The sequence below is a fragment of the Panthera pardus genome, unplaced genomic scaffold, assembly GCF_024362965.1.
Source record: "Panthera pardus isolate Hobbes unplaced genomic scaffold, ASM2436296v1 HiC_scaffold_27, whole genome shotgun sequence".
NCBI lineage: Eukaryota > Metazoa > Chordata > Mammalia > Carnivora > Felidae > Panthera > Panthera pardus.
Window position 1 is genome coordinate 56,664,005 of NW_026526843.1, and position 19,606 is coordinate 56,683,610.

At 36.6% G+C, this 19,606-nt stretch overlaps 1 protein-coding gene across 3 annotated transcripts in view; it reads left to right on the plus strand.

The window, feature by feature from the left end:
* HDX (highly divergent homeobox) overlaps window positions 1-18,769 on the plus strand; it is a 170,044-nt gene extending 151,275 nt beyond the window's left edge. For 2 of the 3 annotated variants that reach the window (XM_019429492.2, XM_053891449.1), the window contains exons 9-10: window positions 9,743-9,865; window positions 14,402-14,703. In XM_019429492.2, coding sequence (XP_019285037.1) covers window positions 9,743-9,865; window positions 14,402-14,527 — 249 coding nt within the window. In that variant the 3' untranslated portion in view covers window positions 14,528-14,703. Of the gene's footprint in view, window positions 1-9,742; window positions 9,866-14,401; window positions 14,704-17,689 lie in introns of those variants that run through there. The other variant, XM_019429493.2, reaches the window with a different exon arrangement.
* The last annotated feature ends 837 nt before the right edge of the window (window positions 18,770-19,606 follow it).

Genomic DNA, 19,606 nt, shown 5'->3' on the forward strand with positions numbered 1-19,606 from the left:
CACCTCGTCCTGCTGATCAATTAGATTCCACCCACATCTGCCCAAATAACCCAGAAAACCACCAGAAGACCAGCAGAATGGACTATCCAGAGCCAAGCGTAGACGATAGGCCCAAGGAAGATGGTAGCAAGGGACGGAGAGGTGGTGCTCACTACCCGGACTAGTGGGAGGGAGCCAGGGCAGTGGAGGGGCAGCCTGCCCAGCAAGGCAGAGCCCCCGAGTCTGGCTTGCAAAAGCAGAGGGGCCAGACTGCCTGAGTTCTGACAGCAAGTGGGACTTAACATCTGGAATGTTAAAAGTCAACAGCTCTGCTCGGAAAGCAGGAGGGCGAGAGAACAACAGGAGGGAGAGGTGTTGAGCCCCAGAAGACAGAGTTCAGCTTGGCGGGGAACAAAGGCCCTGGCCAGCGCCATCTCTCTCTCCCACCCCCCAGCCGAAATCCCAAAGGGAACCAGTTTCTGTCACTGAACTTGCTTGCACAGTACAAACACCCAATGCTGTGCTTCTATGGATCCATCCCTCTGACAGGTCTGCCTGCCCCCGACCTGGTGCTGCAGTACCCCTCCCGCAGGTCAGTGACCACAAAGCGAACTAAGTCTGCCCTCCCTCCGCTGTGCACCTTGCACATCCACCCCGGCTAATAGGCCAGATCCCATCAAAGCAGCACCACAAGCCTGGCAGTGTGCAGGTAGCCCAGACAGGGGTCACACCACTCCATGGTGAGTCCAGCCCCTGGGAGAGGGGAAGATACGGTACACACCAGTCTGACTGCAGCCCCAGTGGTGGGCTGCGGGCAGACATCCAATCTGACTGCAGCCCTGCCCACCAACACAAGTTACTCCATTCAGCACAAGGGAAGTGCCCTGAAGTTCCGCGCCACTCCAGGGATTACCCAACATGACTAAATGGAAGAATTCTCCTCAAAAGAAACTCCAGAGAGTAATGACAGCTAATGAATTGATCAAAAATGATCTAAGCAATATAACAGAACATGAATTTAAAATAATAGTCAGAAAATTAATCGCTGGGCTTGAGAAAAGGATAGAGGACAGCAGAGAATCTATTGCTACAGAGATCAGGGACTAAGAAACAGTCAGAAGGAGCTAAAAAATGCTATAAATGAGGTGCAAAAATAAAATAGAGGCGACCACAGCTGGGATTGAAAAGGCAGAAGAGAGAATAGATGAATTAGAAGATAAAATTATGGAAAAAGAGGAAGATGAGAAAAAGATTAAAAAAATCCAGGAGTATGAGGGGAAAATTAGAGAACTAAGTGAGGCAATGAAATGCAAAAATATCCATATAATAGGGATTCCAGAAGAGGAAGAGAGAAAGAAAGGGGCTGAAGGTGTATTGAACGAATCATAGCTGAGAACTTCCCTGATATGGGAAATGAAAAAGGCATTGAAATCCAAGAGGCACAGAGAACTCCCTTCAGACCTAACCTGAATCGATCTTCTGCATGACATATCATAGTGGACCTGGCAAAATACATGGATAAAGAGAAAATTCTGAGAGCAGCTAAGGATAAACGCATTCTAACATATAAAGGGAGACCAATAAGACTAGTGATGGATCTCTCTACTGAAACTTGGCAGGCCAGAAAGGAATGGCAGGAAATCTTCAACGTGATTAACAGAAAAAAGTATGCAGCCAAGAATCCTGTATCCAGCAAGTCTGTCATTCAGAGTAGAAGGAGAAATAAAGGTCTTCCCAAACAAACAAAAAATGAAGGAATTCATCACCACTAAACCAGCAATACAAGAGATCCTAAGGGGGACTTTGTGAGTGAAATGTTGCAAGGACCACAAAGTACCAGAGACATCACTACAAGCATGAAACCTACAGACATCACAGTGAGTCTAAACCCATGTCTTTGTATAATAACACTGAATGTAAATGGACTAAATGCTCCAACCAAAAGACATAGGGTATCAGAATAGATAAAAAAAACAAGACCCATCTATTTGCTGTCTATAAGAGACTCATTTTAGACCTGAGGACATCTTCAGATTGAAAGTGAGGGGATGGAGAACTATCTATCATGCTACTGGAAGTCAAAAGAAAGCTGGAGTAGCCATACTTATATCAGACAAACGAGACTTTAAATTAAAGGCTGTAACAAAAGATGAAGAAGGGCATTATATAATAATTACAGGGTCTATCCATCAGGAAGAGCTAACAATTAGAAATATCTATACAGCGAATACAGGAGCCCCCCAAATATATGAAACAATCACAAACATAAGCAACCTTATTGATAAGAAGGTGGTAATTGCCGGGGACTTTAATACCCCACTTATAACAATGGATAGATCATCTAGACTCAGGATCAATAAAAAAGCAAGGGCCCTCAATGATACATTGGATTAGATGGACTTGATAGATATATTTAGAATGCTGCACCCCAAAGCAACAGAATATACTTTCTTCTCAAGTACACATGGAACATTCTCCAAGATAGATCACATATTGGGTCACAAGACAGCCCTTCATAAGAATACAAGAATTGAGATCATACCATGCACACTTTCAGAACACAATGCTATGAGGCTTGAAATCAACCACAGGAAAAAGTCTGCAAAACCTCCAAAATCACGGAGGTTAAAGAACACCCTACTAAGGAATGGATGGGTCAACCAGGCAACTAGAGAAGAAATTTAAAAATATGTGGAAACAAATGAAAATGAAAAGACAACAATCCAAACACTTTGGGATGCAGCGAAGGCAGTCCTGAGAGGAAAATACATTGCAATCCAGGCCTATCTCAAGAAACAAGAAAATCCCAAATACAATATCTAACAGTACACCCAAAGGAAATAGAAGCAGAACGGCAAAGACACCCAAAACACAGCAGAAGTAGAGAAACAATAACGATCAGAGCAGAAATAAACAGTACAGAATCTTGAAAAAAAACTGTAGAGCATATCAATGAAACAAAGAAGTGTTTTTTTGAAAAAAGAAACGAAATTGATAAACCTCTAGCCAGGCTTCTCAAAAAGAAAAGGGAGATGACCCAAATAGATAAAATTATGAATGAAAATGGAATTATTACAACCAATCCCTCAGAAATACAAGCAATTATCAGGGAATACTATGAAAAATTATATACCAACAAAGTGGACAACCTGGAAGAAATGGACAAATTTCTAAGCACCCACACACTTCCAAAACTCAAACAGGAAGAAATAGAAAACTTGAACAGACCCATAAACACCAAAAAAATTAAATGAGTTATAGAAAATCTCCCAAGAAATGAGTCCAGGACCACATGGCTTCCCAGGGAAATTCTACCAGACATTTAAAGCAGAGATAATACTTATCCTTCTCAAGCTGTTCCAAAAAATAGAAATGGAAGCAAAACTTCCAGACTATTTCTATGCAGCCAGCATTACTTTTATTACTAAACCAGACAGAGGCCCAGCAAAAAAGGAGAAATACAGGCCAATATCCCTGATGAATATGGATGCAAAAATTCTCAACAAGATACTAGCAAATCGAATTCAACAGCATATAAAAAGAATTATTCACCACGATCAAGTGGGATTCATTCCTGGGCTGCACGGCTGGTTCAACATTTGCAAATCAATCAATATGATATATCACATTAATAAAACAAAAGAAAAGAACCATATGATCCTGTTAATTGATGAAGAAAAACCATTTGACAAAATTCAGCATCCTTTCTTAATAAAAACCCTCGAAAAAGTCAGGAGAGAAGAAACATAGTTAAAGATCATAAAAGCCATTTATGAAAAGCCCACAGCTAATATCATCCTCAATGGGGAAAAACTGAGAGCTTTCCCCCTGAGATCAGGAACACGACAGGGATATCCACTCTCACTACTATTGTTTAACACAGAGTTGGAAGTTCTGGCATCAGCAATCAGACAACAAAAAGGAACCAAAGGCATCAAAATTGGCAAAGATGAAGTCAAGCTTTCACTTTTTGCGGATGACATGATATTAACATGGAAAACCCAGAAGACTCCACCAAAAGTCTGCTAGAACTGATATATGTATTCAACAAAGTTTCAGGATACAAAATGAATGTACGCATATCAGTTGTATTCTTATACACAAATAATGAAGCAACAGAAAGACAAATAATGAAACTGATCCTATTCACAACTGCAGCAAGAATCATAAAATACTTAGGAATAAACCTAACAAATGATGTCAAAGATCTGTATGCTGAAAACTATAGAAAGCTTATGAAGGAAATTGAAGAAGATATAAAGAAATGGAGAAACATTCCATGCTCATGGATTGGAAGAATTAATGGTATTAAAATGTCAATACTACCCAAAGCCATCTACACATTCAATGCAATACCAATCAAAATTGCACCAGCATTCTTCTCAAAGCTAGAGCAAGCAATCCTAAAATTTGTATGGAACCACAAAAGACCCCAAATAGTCAAAGTAATCATGAAGGAGAAGACTAAATCAGGAGGCATCACAATCCCAGACGTTAGCCTCTACTACAAAGCTGTAATCATCAAGACAGCATGGTATCGGTACAAAAACAGACACATAGACCAATGCAGTAGAATAGAAACCCCAGAATTAGACCCACAAAAGTATGGCCAACTCATCTTTGACAAAGCAGGAAAGAATATCCAATAGAAAAAAAGACAGTCTCTTTAAAAAATGGTGCTGGGAAAACTGGACAGCAACATGCAGAAGGATGAAACTAGACCACTTTCTTACACCATTCACAAAAACAAAGTCAAAATGGATGAAGGACCTAAATGTGAGACAAGAAACCATCGAAACCCTAGAGGGGAAAGGAGGAAAGAACCTCTGTGACCTCAGCCGCAACAATTTCTTACTTGACACATCCCCAAAGGCAAGGGAATTAAAAGCAAAAGTGAACTATTGGGACCTCATGAAGTTACAAAGCTTCTGCACTGCAAAGGAAACAATCAACAAAACTAAAAGGCAACCAATAGAATGGGAAAAGATATTTGCAAATGACATATCTGACAAAGGGCTACTATCCAAAATCTATGAAGTGCTCGCCAAACACTACACCCGAACAACAAATAATCCAGTGAAGAAAGAGCAGAAAACATGAATAGACACTTCTCTAGAGAAGACATCCGGATGGCCAACAGGCACATGAAAAGATGCTCAACGTTGCCACTCATCAGGGAAATACAAACCAAAACCACACTCAATACCACCTCATGCCAGTCAGAGTGGCCAAAATGAACAAATCAGGAGACTATGGATGCTGGTGAGGATGTGGAGAAATGGGAACCCTCTTGCACTTTTGGGGGGAATGCACACTGGTGCAGCTGCTCTGTAAAACAGTGTGGAGGTTCCTCAAAAAATTAAAAATAGAGCTACCCTATGGCCCAGCAATAGCACTGCTATGAATTTACCCAAGCGATACAGGAGTGTAGGGACACGTGTACCCCAATGTTTATAGCAGCACTTTTAACAATAGCTAAATTGTGGAAAGAGCCTAAAATGTCCATCAACTGATGAATGGATAAAGAAATTGGGGTTTATATACAGAATTGAATAACTATGTGGCAATGTGAAAGAATGAAATATGGCCTTTTGTAGCAATGTGGATGGAACTGGAGAGTGTTCTGCTAAGTGAAATAAGTCATACAGAGAAAGACAGATACCATATGTTTTCACTCTTATGTGGATCCTGAGAAACTTAACAGAAGACCATGGGGGAAAGGAAGGGGGAAAAATAGATACAAACAGAGAGGGAGGGAGGCAAACCACAAGAGACTATTAAATACAGAGAACAAACTAAGGATGGATGGGGGAGCAGGGGAGAGGGAAAATGGGTGACGTGCACTGAGAAGGACACTTGTTGAGATGAGCACTGGGTGTTGTATGTAAGCCAATTTGGCAATAAATTATATTCATAAAAAATAAAGTTAAAAAGACTGACAATAGCTAGTGGTCGTGAGAATGTGGAACAATATGTCTCATACATTGTTAGTGGGTTTATAAAACAATACAGACATTTTGGAAAATGTTTTGAGAGTTTCTTATAAAATTACACATTATCTTTCTTTCTTACCGTCTGATGTAGCAATTTACTCTTAAGTATTAAACCAAGGTAAATGAATACTGTGTCCACAAGAAGATGAATATTCATAGCGGCTATTTTTAATTTTTTGAGGAATCTCCACACTGTTTTCCAAAGCGGCTGCACCAGTTTGCATTACCCCCAATAGTACAAGAGAGTTCCCATTTCTCCAAATCCTCACCAGCATCTGTAGTTTCCTGATTTGTTCGTTTTAGCCACTCTGACCAGTGTGAGGTGGTTAGCTTTAGATATTGTAGTATGCATTGCAGTTTTAATTTGATTCCCTTAATGACAAATTATATCAAGCATTTTTCATGTTTATTGGTCATTCACATTTTGATGAGGTGTGTGTTCAAATATCTTTCCTGCTGTTTATTCTGTTGATGGTCCTATAATTGTATTGTAAGCATTCTTGATGTATTCTGAATACAAATCTTTTATCAGGTATGTGATTTACAACTATTTTTTCCCAATAAGTAGCTCATATTTTAATTTTCTTAACAATGTCTTTTTTTTTTCAATATATGAAGTTTATTGTCAAATTGGTTTCCATACAACACCCAGTGCTCATCCCAAAAGGTGCCCTCCTCAACGCCCATCACCCACCCTCCCCTCCCTCCCACCCCCATCAACTCTCAGTTTGTTCTCAGTGTTTAACAGTCTTATGCTTTGGCTCTCTCCCACTCTAACCTCTTTTTTTTTCCCTTCCCCTCCCCCATGGGTTTCTGTTAAGTTTCTCAGGATCCACATAAGAGTGAAATCATATGGTATCTGTCTTTCTCTGTATGGCTTATTTCACTTAGCATCACACTCTCCAGTTCCATCCACGTTGCTACAAAAGGCCAGATTTCATTCTTTCTCATTGCCACGTAGTGTTCCATTATGTATATAAACCACAAATTCTTTATCCATTCATCAGTTTATGGACATTTAGGTTCTTTCCATAATTTGGCTATTGTTGAGAGTGCTGCTATAAACATTGGGGTACAAGTGCCCCTATGCATCAGTACTCCTGTATCCCTTGGGTAAATTCCTAGCAGTGCTATTGCTGGGTCATAGGGTAGGTCTATTTTTAATTTTCTGAGGAACCTCCACACTGCTTTCCAGAGCGGCTGCACCAATTTGCATTCCCACCAACAGTGCAAGAGGGTTCCCGTTTCTCCACATCCTCTCCAGCATCTATAGTCTCCTGATTTGTTCATTTTGGCCACTCTGACTGGCGTGAGGTGCTGTTGTTTAAACTTAGTGTTGGAAGTTCTAGCATCAGCAATCAGACAACAAAAGGAAATCAGAGGCATCAAAATTGGCAAAGATGAAGTCAAGCTTTCGCTTTTTGCAGATGACATGATATTATACATGGAAAATCCGATAGACTCCACCAAAAGTCTGCTAGAACTGATACATGAATTCAGCAAAGTTGCAGGATACAAAATCAATGTACAGAAATCAGTTGCATTCTTATACACTAACAATGAAGCAACAGAAAGACAAATAAAGAAACTGATCCCATTCACAATTGCACCAGGAAGCATAAAATACCTAGGAATAAATCTAACCAAAGGTGTAAAAGATCTGTATGCTGAAAACTATAGAAAGCTTATGAAGGTAATTGAAGAACATTTAAAGAAATGGAAAGACATTCCCTGCTCATGGATTGGAAGAATAAATATTGTCAAAATGTCAATACTACCCAAAGCTATCTACACATTCAATGCAATCCCAATCAAAATTGCACCAGCATTCTTCTCGATAGTAGAACAAGCAATCCTAAAATTCATATGGAACCACAAAAGGCCCCGAATAGCCAAAGTAATTTTGAAGAAGAAGACCAAAGCAGGAGGCATCACAATCCCAGACTTTAGCCTCTACTACAAAGCTGTAATCATCAAGACAGCATGGTATTGGCACAAAAACAGACACATAGACCAATGGAATAGAATAGAAACCCCAGAACTAGACCCACAAACGTATGGCCAACTCATCTTTGACAAAGCAGGAAAGAACATCCAATGGAAAAAAGACAGTCTCTTTAACAAATGGTGCTGGGAGAACTGGACAGCAACATGCAGAAGGTTGAAACTAGACCACTTTCTCACACCATTCACAAAAATAAATTCAAAATGGATAAAGGACCTGAATGTGAGACAGAAAACCATCAAAACCCTAGAGGAGAAAGCAGGAAAAGACCTCTCTGGCCTCAGCCGTAGCAATCTCAAACTCGACACATCCCCAAAGGCAAGGGAATTAAAAGCAAAAATGAATTACTTGGACCTTATGAAAACAATGTCTTTTGAAGAGCAAAGGTGAAGCACCTGGGTGGCTCAGTTGGTAAGCGTCGAACTTCAGCTTGGGTCATGATTTTGCGGTCCGTGTGTTCGAGCCCCATGTAGGGCTCTGTGCTGACAGCCTGCTTCAGACTCTGTGTCTCCCTCTCTCTGTCCCTCCCCTGCTTGCTCTCTCTCTCTCTCTCTCTCTCAAAAATGAATAAACATTTTAAAAAAATGAAGAGCAAAGAGTTTTTGTTTGTTTACTTTAATTTTGATGAGGTCTTTTTGTGCCGTTGAGAAACAGCCTAACCCAAGGACACAAAAATTTTCTCCTGTTTTCCTCTAGTTTTATAGTTTTAGGGTTTGTCCATTTCTTGTTAAATTTTGTATATGATGTGCGGTAAGAATTGATCATCTTTTTTTTATATGGATTTACAATTGTTCAACCACTATTTGTTGTATTTGTTGGAAGATTGAACTTTCTTTGTTCATTGAATTACCCTAGCACCTTTTAAGAAAATATGTGTGTGTGTGTGTGTGTGTGTGTATTTTTCTACACTGTTTTCTCTTGATAGATATGTCCACCCTTTTGGCAATAACATAACTTATTGATTACTATAGTTTTAATTATAAATCTATTCAGAACACTTTTGTGACCATTAGTTTATTTGAGTTTTACAACCCTCAAACCTAGAATTGCCAAAGATTACTAGTATTATATACATTTCACTGATGAGCAAATAGAATCACAGAGAGTTTAATTGGTCTGCTCAAGTTTACACAGTGATCAGTAGAACTGGCACTAAAATCCTCTCAAATCCTAGTCTATTGTTCTTTTCTTAGGAAACTAACAAAATAGTAAAGAGAGACTGTGTGTCAAATCAGTGGTACACAGTGGTACATTGGAGATATTATCTGAATAACAGACTCCTATATAAAGTCAGGGAGCTCAACAAACTACTTAAGACTATAATAATTTTATTCTCCCCTTGGTAGAAAATGGTCTTTTTAGTTCTCAGTATTTGGCTTTGCGAATGGCACATTCAGTATTACTGCATCTGCTATTGCTCTTTAGTTGGGGTAATTGGACTTTGCCTGTTCTTAATCCTAACAAAAATGCTAATTAGGTTTAATAAAGGAGTATTCTTTCCAAAAGGAAATTGTTTCTTGAGATTTCTTCTACTGGAATTTTTTATTGTATTTTTGACCTTGAAAATTGTTTTCTTTTGTTGATTTGTTTAAAAGCCTTTGAGTAACATGATAATTTCCTTCTGTGCTTTATATTCTTTATACTAAAATGTTATTTTCTTTACTGTCCTTCTAATTTGATTGCTTTTTGGAATTTTACTGTGCATCAAACATATAATCCTAGGTTTTCATAAGGTAATGATATTATCTGATGTTTTCTCGCTCAGAATGAAGAAGTCAGATTCATTGAAAATGAGCTAGAGATTCAAAAGCAAAAATACTTTAAACTTCAGACATTTGTTAGAAGCTTGATACTAGCTATGAAAGCTGATGATAAGGAACAGCAACAGGTAGGTGCCAGAAGAGAATAGTAAGCTGTAACGTATCATGTTGAAAAATGACATGTCATACTTGAGTTCTTAATATTTTTTTTATTTTTCTACTTCATTTCTGCTTGGCAGAAATCAAGAAAGGATTTGTTACTTTATAATCTTTTTTTATTATTTAGCACAATATTTTTAAGAATAGATGTTCAGATATGTGTGTGATACTTTAGTAAGAAATCAAAATAATTGTTAATTTAAGGCTAGATTTAAGTAGGGGGAAATAATTTTTAAAAATATGTTTTAAAGAAACTCTCAGAGTGTTTGTAGAGACCAGGCTACCCTAACTGAAGAGGCACATATTTTGGAAACTTTCTTGAATAAACGAGGTAGGGTATTTGCCTCTCTTCTGGATTTCAGTTACCCTCTAGACCTCACTAGATTTCACAAATGTTTGAATATCTTTTATTCCGTGATACGTTGCTTATCACTAAAAAATATGAAATTACTTTGTGAAATTCTTTGTGACCACAATGCATCATTTACTTTTCCCAGTTTAACTAGAATGTTTGATTCCTTTACCCCAAAGGTGAAATGTAATGTCTTTTGTTTGTCACTATGGATTTTTATTTAAAAATTCCTCCTAAATTACACTTTCTGTCCCATTATTTTTCATGGTAAATTTGTATAAAATGTATTAAGGTTGCTAAAAATTATGGAATGTTATTAAATGTTCTATTCAATACTAAATGATACCAAATTTGCTTCTGAGTTGTACGCTATCGTGTTGATTTCTTGTCAGAGACATTCAGTGAATAGTATGTCACACAAGTAACCATTGATTTGGAAGCAGTCTTGTAGGCTTTTATTTAGTAAGTAATCTCAATAGTAGTGTACAAATTCATCCCTTATATACAAGCAAGACTGACATGTGTAGTTCATCTCAGATATGTCCAGGGAAAAATAATAGAGTCTTAACAGCCCACTGTCTTTCTTTTTAAAGAGAGGAATTTATTCATGAGATTCAATCCAGTATGTACATTTTGCTCTCCCCATGCCTCACACACACAGACTTTCCAAGACAGCAGTCTTCGGTTACCTTTACCATCTTTATTTAAGCATGTTATTGTTTTATATTGTTTTATGTGAGTTATCATATTCTATGGCATATTAAAAGTGTGTTTGTTGTTTAGGAATATAAACTATGGATTTTAAATGAATAAGGTGGCAGTATTAATCATGGTCCAAAGGGTACTGTAAATTTTAAATAACTGTAAAAAAAATAGGTTCAATCAGAGAAATAACTTGGAGTGTGGTCCTGGTCCCAAAAGTTATGACATGGTTTTGAATTCAGAGTTACAAGGCCAGCTAACTAGCGTCTAGGTGTCTTAATATCTTGGAATGGTGCACAGAATGCATTTTGTTTTCTAATTATAACCTCATCCTTGTCTTCGTTCTTTCCCCAAGAATACTCACAAATAAGAAAAGTAAATATTATGTATTTTACTTTTCTCCTTCTCTTATACTTTTCCTCTGATAAAAGACTAATGAAAAAAAAAACTATGACAAAACATTGGCCATCAAAAAGGAGAAAGTCACACAAAACCTGTACTGAAAGTTATATCATATATAATCAGCACCCAAATAGAAACTACAAATTTGTATAGTTGAGATCAGGTATAATCAGTCTCATAATATAGAAGACACCAATAGTAGTTTATGAAAGTTATTATGCTGATCTTTTAAGTTACTAATCTTTATGTTTTGAGATACTTAGAGGTTTATTTATGCAAGAAATTAATGTATATTCTACTTAACAAAAGAAAACCATTGTGTCATTGGTTTCTCATTTTTTAAAATCTGGTTTTTTTTTTTTTCATTAGTTTTGGTTTTGGTAAGCTGAGATAAGTGGTCCATAGAATATGTTTCCCCAGTGGAACTGGGTTCTAAAAATATATGACACTGTCTGATTGAAATACTAGATTACCCAAATGTTTTGTTAATTAACAGCCATTTTTAATTAAAAATAATGTTGCCAGCACTATACTACATGAGTTACTGTCTTTCTTCCCATGATAATTAACTGTGTGATCCCAACCAGGTCAATTTCTTCCCTTGAACTTCCAATTTCTCCACTTTGCAAGGAAAATATGCATTATTAATGTTATGAAAATTGGCATTCATACCCATAGGGCTTAGAATACGTGTTATAAAAACATACTATATTTGGGAATTAATTTAATCTTTTGGGAAAGATTTACTTTAGGATCTATAAAAAAGGCAATTCTAGCAATTGTCATAATCCATAGATTTGTTCAGTGTGGCAATGTTGCAATCCAATAAGATATTAAAAAGAATTTTGAAGTGGACTTCATGCTTTAGAAGTTCCTATGCTGCTTTATATATACTCAGTCAGCTACATGAATGCAATCACACACACACAAAAAAAAACTCTTTTGATTTGAAGGTCTCCCCACCAGAATTTAGAATGTCATTAAGTCTGCTCATTCACTTAACTTTTTAATATTCTAAGCACATGTTCAATGAATGTTAGTTCGAGCACTTTGCCCTTTTTAACATGGCTTCTTCACAGTTGCAAAGTGAATTAAATCCAGTGATGTATTTCTAATAAACTATGATCAGCTAATATTAGCAAAGGCTTTGTTTCACCTTGACTGGGATAGTGATAAATATCTATTCTAAAAGGCAATGTCTCTGTGTCCTTTTACTAAAATCTAATACCTTAGAAAGTGTATAGTACCATTAGACGACTGCTTTGTAAATACTCCAAATTTCAGCAAGAAGTTCATGAGCTATTTAATAGTATAAAATATATAACTTTTCTATCAGATAGGATTTGGTCTTTCCTTATGCAGATTGACAAAAAGGAGGAAGTTTTTAATCTTGTCTCTCTGCTATTAGACAAAATGTATAGATGTCACTTATTTTAATAAAGAGAATAGAATATGTCTTATTTCAACAGTGGATTTAATAACTTCTCCAACATTCCCTATCTTTCTATTCCTTAATTCAGTAGTCAAAAATTTGCATATGTTCCCATTTCCCTGGTCCTTGTTTACTACTGCATCCAAATCCCACACTACAAGTAATTCTATCTCAAATTGCCCATATATGCTACATTATTTTTAGTATTTGGAGCTTCAAATCAATCATTTAGTTCACAGTTTTTTTATGATAAAGTGGGCATTAGCACTATCAACCACATAAATCTTTAATCATTTATTTCTCTAGTATGGATGCATGTTCTGTAACTCCAGTTGAAACAATTATACCATGGCAAAGCTTAGTTCATGGCTCTTGGCTTATCCTAATTACTTATAGAGAAACGAGCAGACCTTTAGATACATAATTTCACAGCTGTGAATTGCTCAGCTGTGCCCTGGTGAATGCTTGGCCATCTATGGGCATAGCCTAAGAAAAGAAAAAAAAAACACTTGGAATTTTCAAGTTGTTAATGTTCAGTCTAAAGTAAAATAACTGAGGGGCGCCTGGGTGGATCAGTGAGTTAAGCATCCAACTCTTGGTTTTGGCTCAGGTCATGATCTCATGGTTCGTGAGTTCGAGCCAGGCTCCACACTGAAACTACAGAGTCTGCTTGGGATTCTCTCTTTTCCTTTCTCTCTTCCCCTCCCCTGCTCATTCTCTCTGTCTCTCTCTCAAAATAAATGTAAAAAAGTAAGTAGAATAACTGAGCTTTTTTCCTAATTGATAAGTTCTTTCTCCCACTGACGTACAAAATACTCTTGTGAAATGAGGTTTTCTCTAAAGGACAACATAAGTGGGCAGGAATATTTTAATAAGGAATATAATTTTAAAGCCCTTTAGCACTGATCAGTGGGCATTTAAAACTAGTATACTACTTGGCAATGAGAAAGAATGAAATATGGCCTTTTGTAGCAACGTGGATGGAACTGGAGAGTGTTATGCTAAGTGAAAGAAGTCATACAGAGAAAGACAGATACCATATGTTTTCACTCTCATGTGGATCCTGAGAAACTTAACAGAAGACCATGGGGGAGGGGAAGGGAAAAAAAAGTTAGAGAGGGAGGGAGCCAAACCATAAGAGACTCTTAAAAACTGAGAATAAACTGAGGGTTGATGGGGGGTTGGAGGGAGGGGAGGGTGGGTGATGGGCATTGAGGAGGGCACCTGTTGGGATGAGCACTGGGTGTTGTATGGAAACCAATTTGACAATAAATTTCATGTTAAAAAAAACTAGTATGAAAATCACTTATCTCAAATATTTCAGAGAATTTGGTTCAGAATAGTTGCTCATTTCCCTCCTGATTTCCCTTTTGCTTAGGGTTTCACTCTACATAATTCACATTCTCAGGATCTAGTATTTTGTTAGTTTCTTAATATATTGTATGAAGTTTTTCTTTTACATAAAGTATTGTATAAGGTCCTGAAGAGAAATGCTCCATTCTTTAAGTTCATGAAGGTAAATCAACAAGAGAGAACCAAAACTATTAACATAAAATTGGGGGGGGGAGGGAAACTTGTCCTCACACTAATTTTTAAAAATTGATTTTTCTGACTTAGGCACTGCTGTCAGATTTACCTCCTGAATTAGAAGAGATGGATTTCAACCATGCCTCGCCGGAGCCTGATGATACCTCATTCAGTGTGTCTTCTTTATCAGAGAAAAATGCCTCAGACAGTTTGTAATTTGAGGGGGCATATATGACACAGCATTTTGGCTAAGAGGTGTGCATTTCAAGATAACTGCATTCTGTTGCCTCAAAATTCTTCAGTTGGAAAAACATATTGTTGAAACTGACATGCCCTGTGAAGAATGGACAAGATATAATGGCTACAGTGTAAAAAATGTATGTGAAATTTAAGAGCAGTGTTTGAGAATTTTTTTCCAAATTGGTAAAACTCTGGTGAAAATTGTATTTAATTTTTAGGAATTTAGCTATGAAATGCATAACGCTTAATTTCTGAAATATTTATGTTTGGTTTTTAGAAGAATCTTAGTTTTAGTAATAGTTTTGACCAGAGACACAAAAAATAAAGGTATTTCAACATTGCTTATCAAGTTACTAACACTTGGTTAGTTTTGTTTTGTAGCCATTACATCTTCCTTCTCTCACCTTTTCCTATATCCACATACACTTTTACTCAGGAAAGTGGACTCAAATTTGAAAGAAAAAAAACTTTAAAAATGATTTTACCTGGGTGAGTCCTGGGATTTATTTTCCAATTCCTATGAGAATTTGACTTCAGTTAATGATTGAAAATTGAAGTGATTACTGGTATATAATTGTAAATTGATGGCATTCCTCCATTTCCTAACCCAAATATTTGGGGAGAAGTGGGAAAGCACTATGGAAAAGTAATTCACCAACATGAAGTCAAATAAATTATTAAGTGTACAGAAACAAAACGTTGTAAAAAATTAGTCTTAATGGGGATTCTTCATTGTTGCAAATGGCAAATATTGATAAGATTCACATTCCAATAATAAATTTGTGTAACTGAGTTAGTTGAAATGTTGCACAAATATTACACGTTTATCACTATCTTTATAATATTTTTCAGTTACATTTTATGAAACAGGAAGTTAAGGTAAGGCACTGAGATTTCTTTTTTAATCTGGTCACTCAGCTTTGCCACAAAATTTACCTCATTCTCATGTGAAGCTTCTACAGAGCCATCAGCCAAGGATAATATCCAAAAAAGTTATACACTACTATGGTTGTGAATCACAGTTCTAATTTCCTGGATACTATTCTTTTTTTTTTTTTTGAAGGGAGTGAGTGGCAGACAGAGAGAGAGAGAATCCTAAGCAGGCTCCAGGCTCAGCACAAAGCCCAGACAAGGGACTTGATTTCACAACAGTTGAGACCATGACCTGAACCAAAATCAAGAGTTGGACGCTTAACTGACTTGGTCATCCATGTGTCCCTTCTGGATACCATTCTATGAATACACTCTGAAATGGACATGCTACACAGTTGTACCAGATTGCTACACACTGTAGATGATTCTTTGCAGATCATTCCTTCTGGGGTACCAGAAGGCATTACCAAGACACATAGAAAGGAAAATACCAGTTTCTCCCTGAGCCACACAGCATCATGTATTTATGAGTTGGCTGTGTGGATTTGTGTTGCATGGTTAAATTACTGTCTATTTCTAAAAGATTAATGAAGTAGCTACATGGCTGCTTTGGTCATCACGTTTCTGTGTCATATATTTTTGTAATTTGTAAGTAAAACAAATTTTGATCTTGGAATTCACAAATACTAATTTATGAATACAGAAAAGAAGTCATGACTGTCTTTGACCTTGAAATGCTCCCTCCCCACATACACAAATAGGTAAGGTTCATTGATAATCCTTCATTTTGTCAGTAATTTATTATTGTTGCCATGCTACTGCTATGGTTCTTTTGTTAGAAATATTACAGTGGTTAAGTCCGATCCTTTTTAGCTGGAAGCCATATGGTTCTTTGTAAATGATGCTTAGTACTTCTGGCTGACAAGTAAAATTCCATTCAAAAAAGAGTGCTGAAAAGAACCCCAGACATTAGGATTAAATTTAACAGTTACACCAATTCTTCCATGATATAAAGAGTCCCTACTATATACAACATTCTTAAGGTAAAATGAACAAATTCCAGGCTTCCAAGTCTCTCCTAGGAGCTCCTTCCTAGTCATTGAGTTTATCTTTAAACTCTACTTTCTTCTGCTTCAGTTTAAACTCTTATTATTTGTTTCTTGTCACTAAGTAAGGATAGCTCATTCTCTCCTACATCTTTCAACTTTATGGTTTGCATTTGTCACAGCCCAGCGATTTGTCACCAAATAAAAAAAAAATCTTATTGAACTATTGCTATAGGGACATTGGATTTCTACTCAGCAAGCCACACACTTCAAAACGAATTATGTCTTTTCACTTTTTCAGGAATATTAATAAAAATTATTTAAGCAGAAATTTTAATAGATTTAAAGATTCTGTTAGGTGTAATTCCTAGAAAAACGTCTTATCTACAATTTTGAGAACAAACATAAATGATTCCTTTGTCCCTATTTAAAATTCCATTAAAATAGAAGCAGTACACTTAAGAATCCTTTTGTTTTGGCTTTTGTGTTTCAGCACCATAATTATTTATTTTACTCTCATAAAATTAAACATTTTATGGGCACCTTGGTAGCTCAATCGGTTGAGTATCTGACTTGTGCTCAGGTCATGATCTCAGTTTGTGAGTTCAAGCTCCACATTGGGCTCACTGCTGTCAGTGCAGAGCCTGCTTCAGATCCTCTGTCCCTATCTCTCTCTGCCCCTCCCCTGTCTGTGCTCTCTCAAAAATATATGAACATTTAAAAAATTAAACATTTTAAAAACAAAATATAGTTGTTCTGTAGCAGGAACCAAAAGAAATAGCTGTATCTAGAAAAAATCATAATTGACAGAATGAAATTAAGCATTGCAGATTTTTTAAACGATACCAAGGTCAAGTACTAAAAACCTATTATGAAGAAAATATATCTTTAACACATATAGATGGAATTTTTGAGACATCTTAAAGCAGAAAACATATCAGTTTGACTGCTTTTGTGATATTTTCATGAATGGGGGGAGAAAAACAGCTAGTGTTTCTTTCTTTTGGGCTTTGACACATTAAAGCAGACTATACTATCTGGAGTATTTCTCACAAAGACAGATACCAAGGTGAAAAAACTTGTTTTTCCTTCTACTACACTTTGATGTCTGCTTTCAGCTTAGGATAACCAACCAGTTTCTAAGCAACAAAGTATATATAAGGGCACTTGCCTTAAATGTGTATTAAAAAATAACTTGAAGGTACCTTCCTCATTTCAGCCAAGCTAACGTTAGTCACAAGAAAACGAGGACTGCAGTGATGCTGGAGAATGGAAAAATTAGCACATGCAAGGACAACCTCAAAAGAAAATTGATCTTTTCATGAAAAATGGGGATGTTTTGTTTTAAGATCAGGTATCAACATTAAGACTTCTACGCTACCATTGTAATAATGATAAAAACATTTATCATTGTTGGAGAAAAAATGCTGCAAACCACTCACATCCTGTGCTCTGTATACTACCAAGACTTCAAAAATGTTGAAGAAGCCATTTTTCCAAAGGCAACAGCATGTATTTTAAGGCACTTTCATAGTCCACCATCTTTAAGTTTGTAGAGAAAACATGAGTAGTGAATTTAAAAGAATTTTAGGCTCTAAGTTAGACTTTGTTGCCTTCTGTTTTGGGGGAAGAGGGGAAATTCCACTCATTTCCTAGGAATAGTTTCCTCATCTTAGCCTGATAACTTATGGTCATTTTTAAGAGGAATTCTGAAAATGTTTCCTTCACATTGTAGTGATGGTGTACCAGGAACATTATCTATTTAAAAAATATATATGAGATTTTCATTCAGGTCCTAAAAATGCCAAATTTTGACTTATTAGCCTTTTAAGGGAGCTATCAGTACTATAATATTTAAGAGATGAGTACATGGGTTTATCTTTGAAGTTGGCATTATCCTTGGCAGACAACACTATCATACTCATAATATCAAGCTATGCTCTGCGATAATATGAGGGAGAAGCCTACTAATTTGTGAGACTGCAGTCAGCATGCCATTGCCAAAACCAACCCATTATTTAAGAGCAGATTTGCTAAGAGGGAAAAGATAATAAAATAATATTTTCTTGAAAATAAATATGATTGTTCCATTAAAGTTTATACTGAGTATATATTGCTCTGCATTGGAATTTTATTTTGTATTAACTTGTTAAGTAGTTCCTTTAAGCGATCTTGCATCCCATTTTACTGATACTACCTCTGAAATATACTACCACCTTGAAACCACATCACTGTAATGTGATCTTTTGTAGGGTTTTTATTTAAAGTTTTATAGAGGCAATAAATGATTTCTACCTAATAGACATCTATTTCTTTCTTTTAATGTTTACTTTCCAAGTCTTTGTGTTTTAAGCATTGTTCCCTTTTTAAAGATAATTTTTGTCCTCCCCAAAATAAGGTTCTTGTAAAAAAAAAAGGCCCCCAAAATACAGAGAATGATAAGGTATTGGGGGTCAGAGAAGGGAGAACATGGAATGCTCACGTAGAAATTGTCACGTAGAACTGGACAGCAACATGCAGAAGATTGAAACTAGACCACTTTCTGACACCATTCACAAAAATAAACTCAAAATGGATGAAAGACCTGAATGTGGGACAGGAATCCATCAAAACCCTAGAGGAGAAAGCAGGAAGAAACCTCTGTGACCTCAGCCGCAACAATTTCTTACTTGGCACATCCCCAAAAGCAAGGGAATTAAAAGCAAAAGTGAACTATTGGGACCTCATGAAGATAAAAAGCTTCTGCACTGCACGGGAAATAATCAACAAAACTAAAAGGCAACCAATGGAATTGGAAAAGATATTTGCAAATGACATATTGGACAAAGGGCTAGTATCCAAAATCTATAAAGAACTCACCAAATGCCACACCTGAAAAACGAATAATCCAGTGAAAAAATGGGCAGAATACATGAATAGACACTTCTCTAAGGAAGACACCCAGATGGCCAACAGTCACATGAAAAGATGCTCAATGTCACTCTTCATCAGGGAAGTACAAATCAAAACCACACTCAGATACCCCCTCATGCCAGTCAGAGTGGCTAAAATGAACAAATCAGGAGAGTATAGATGCTGGCGAGGTTGTTGAGAAACAGGAACCCTCTTGCACTGTTGGTGGGAATGCAAACTGGTG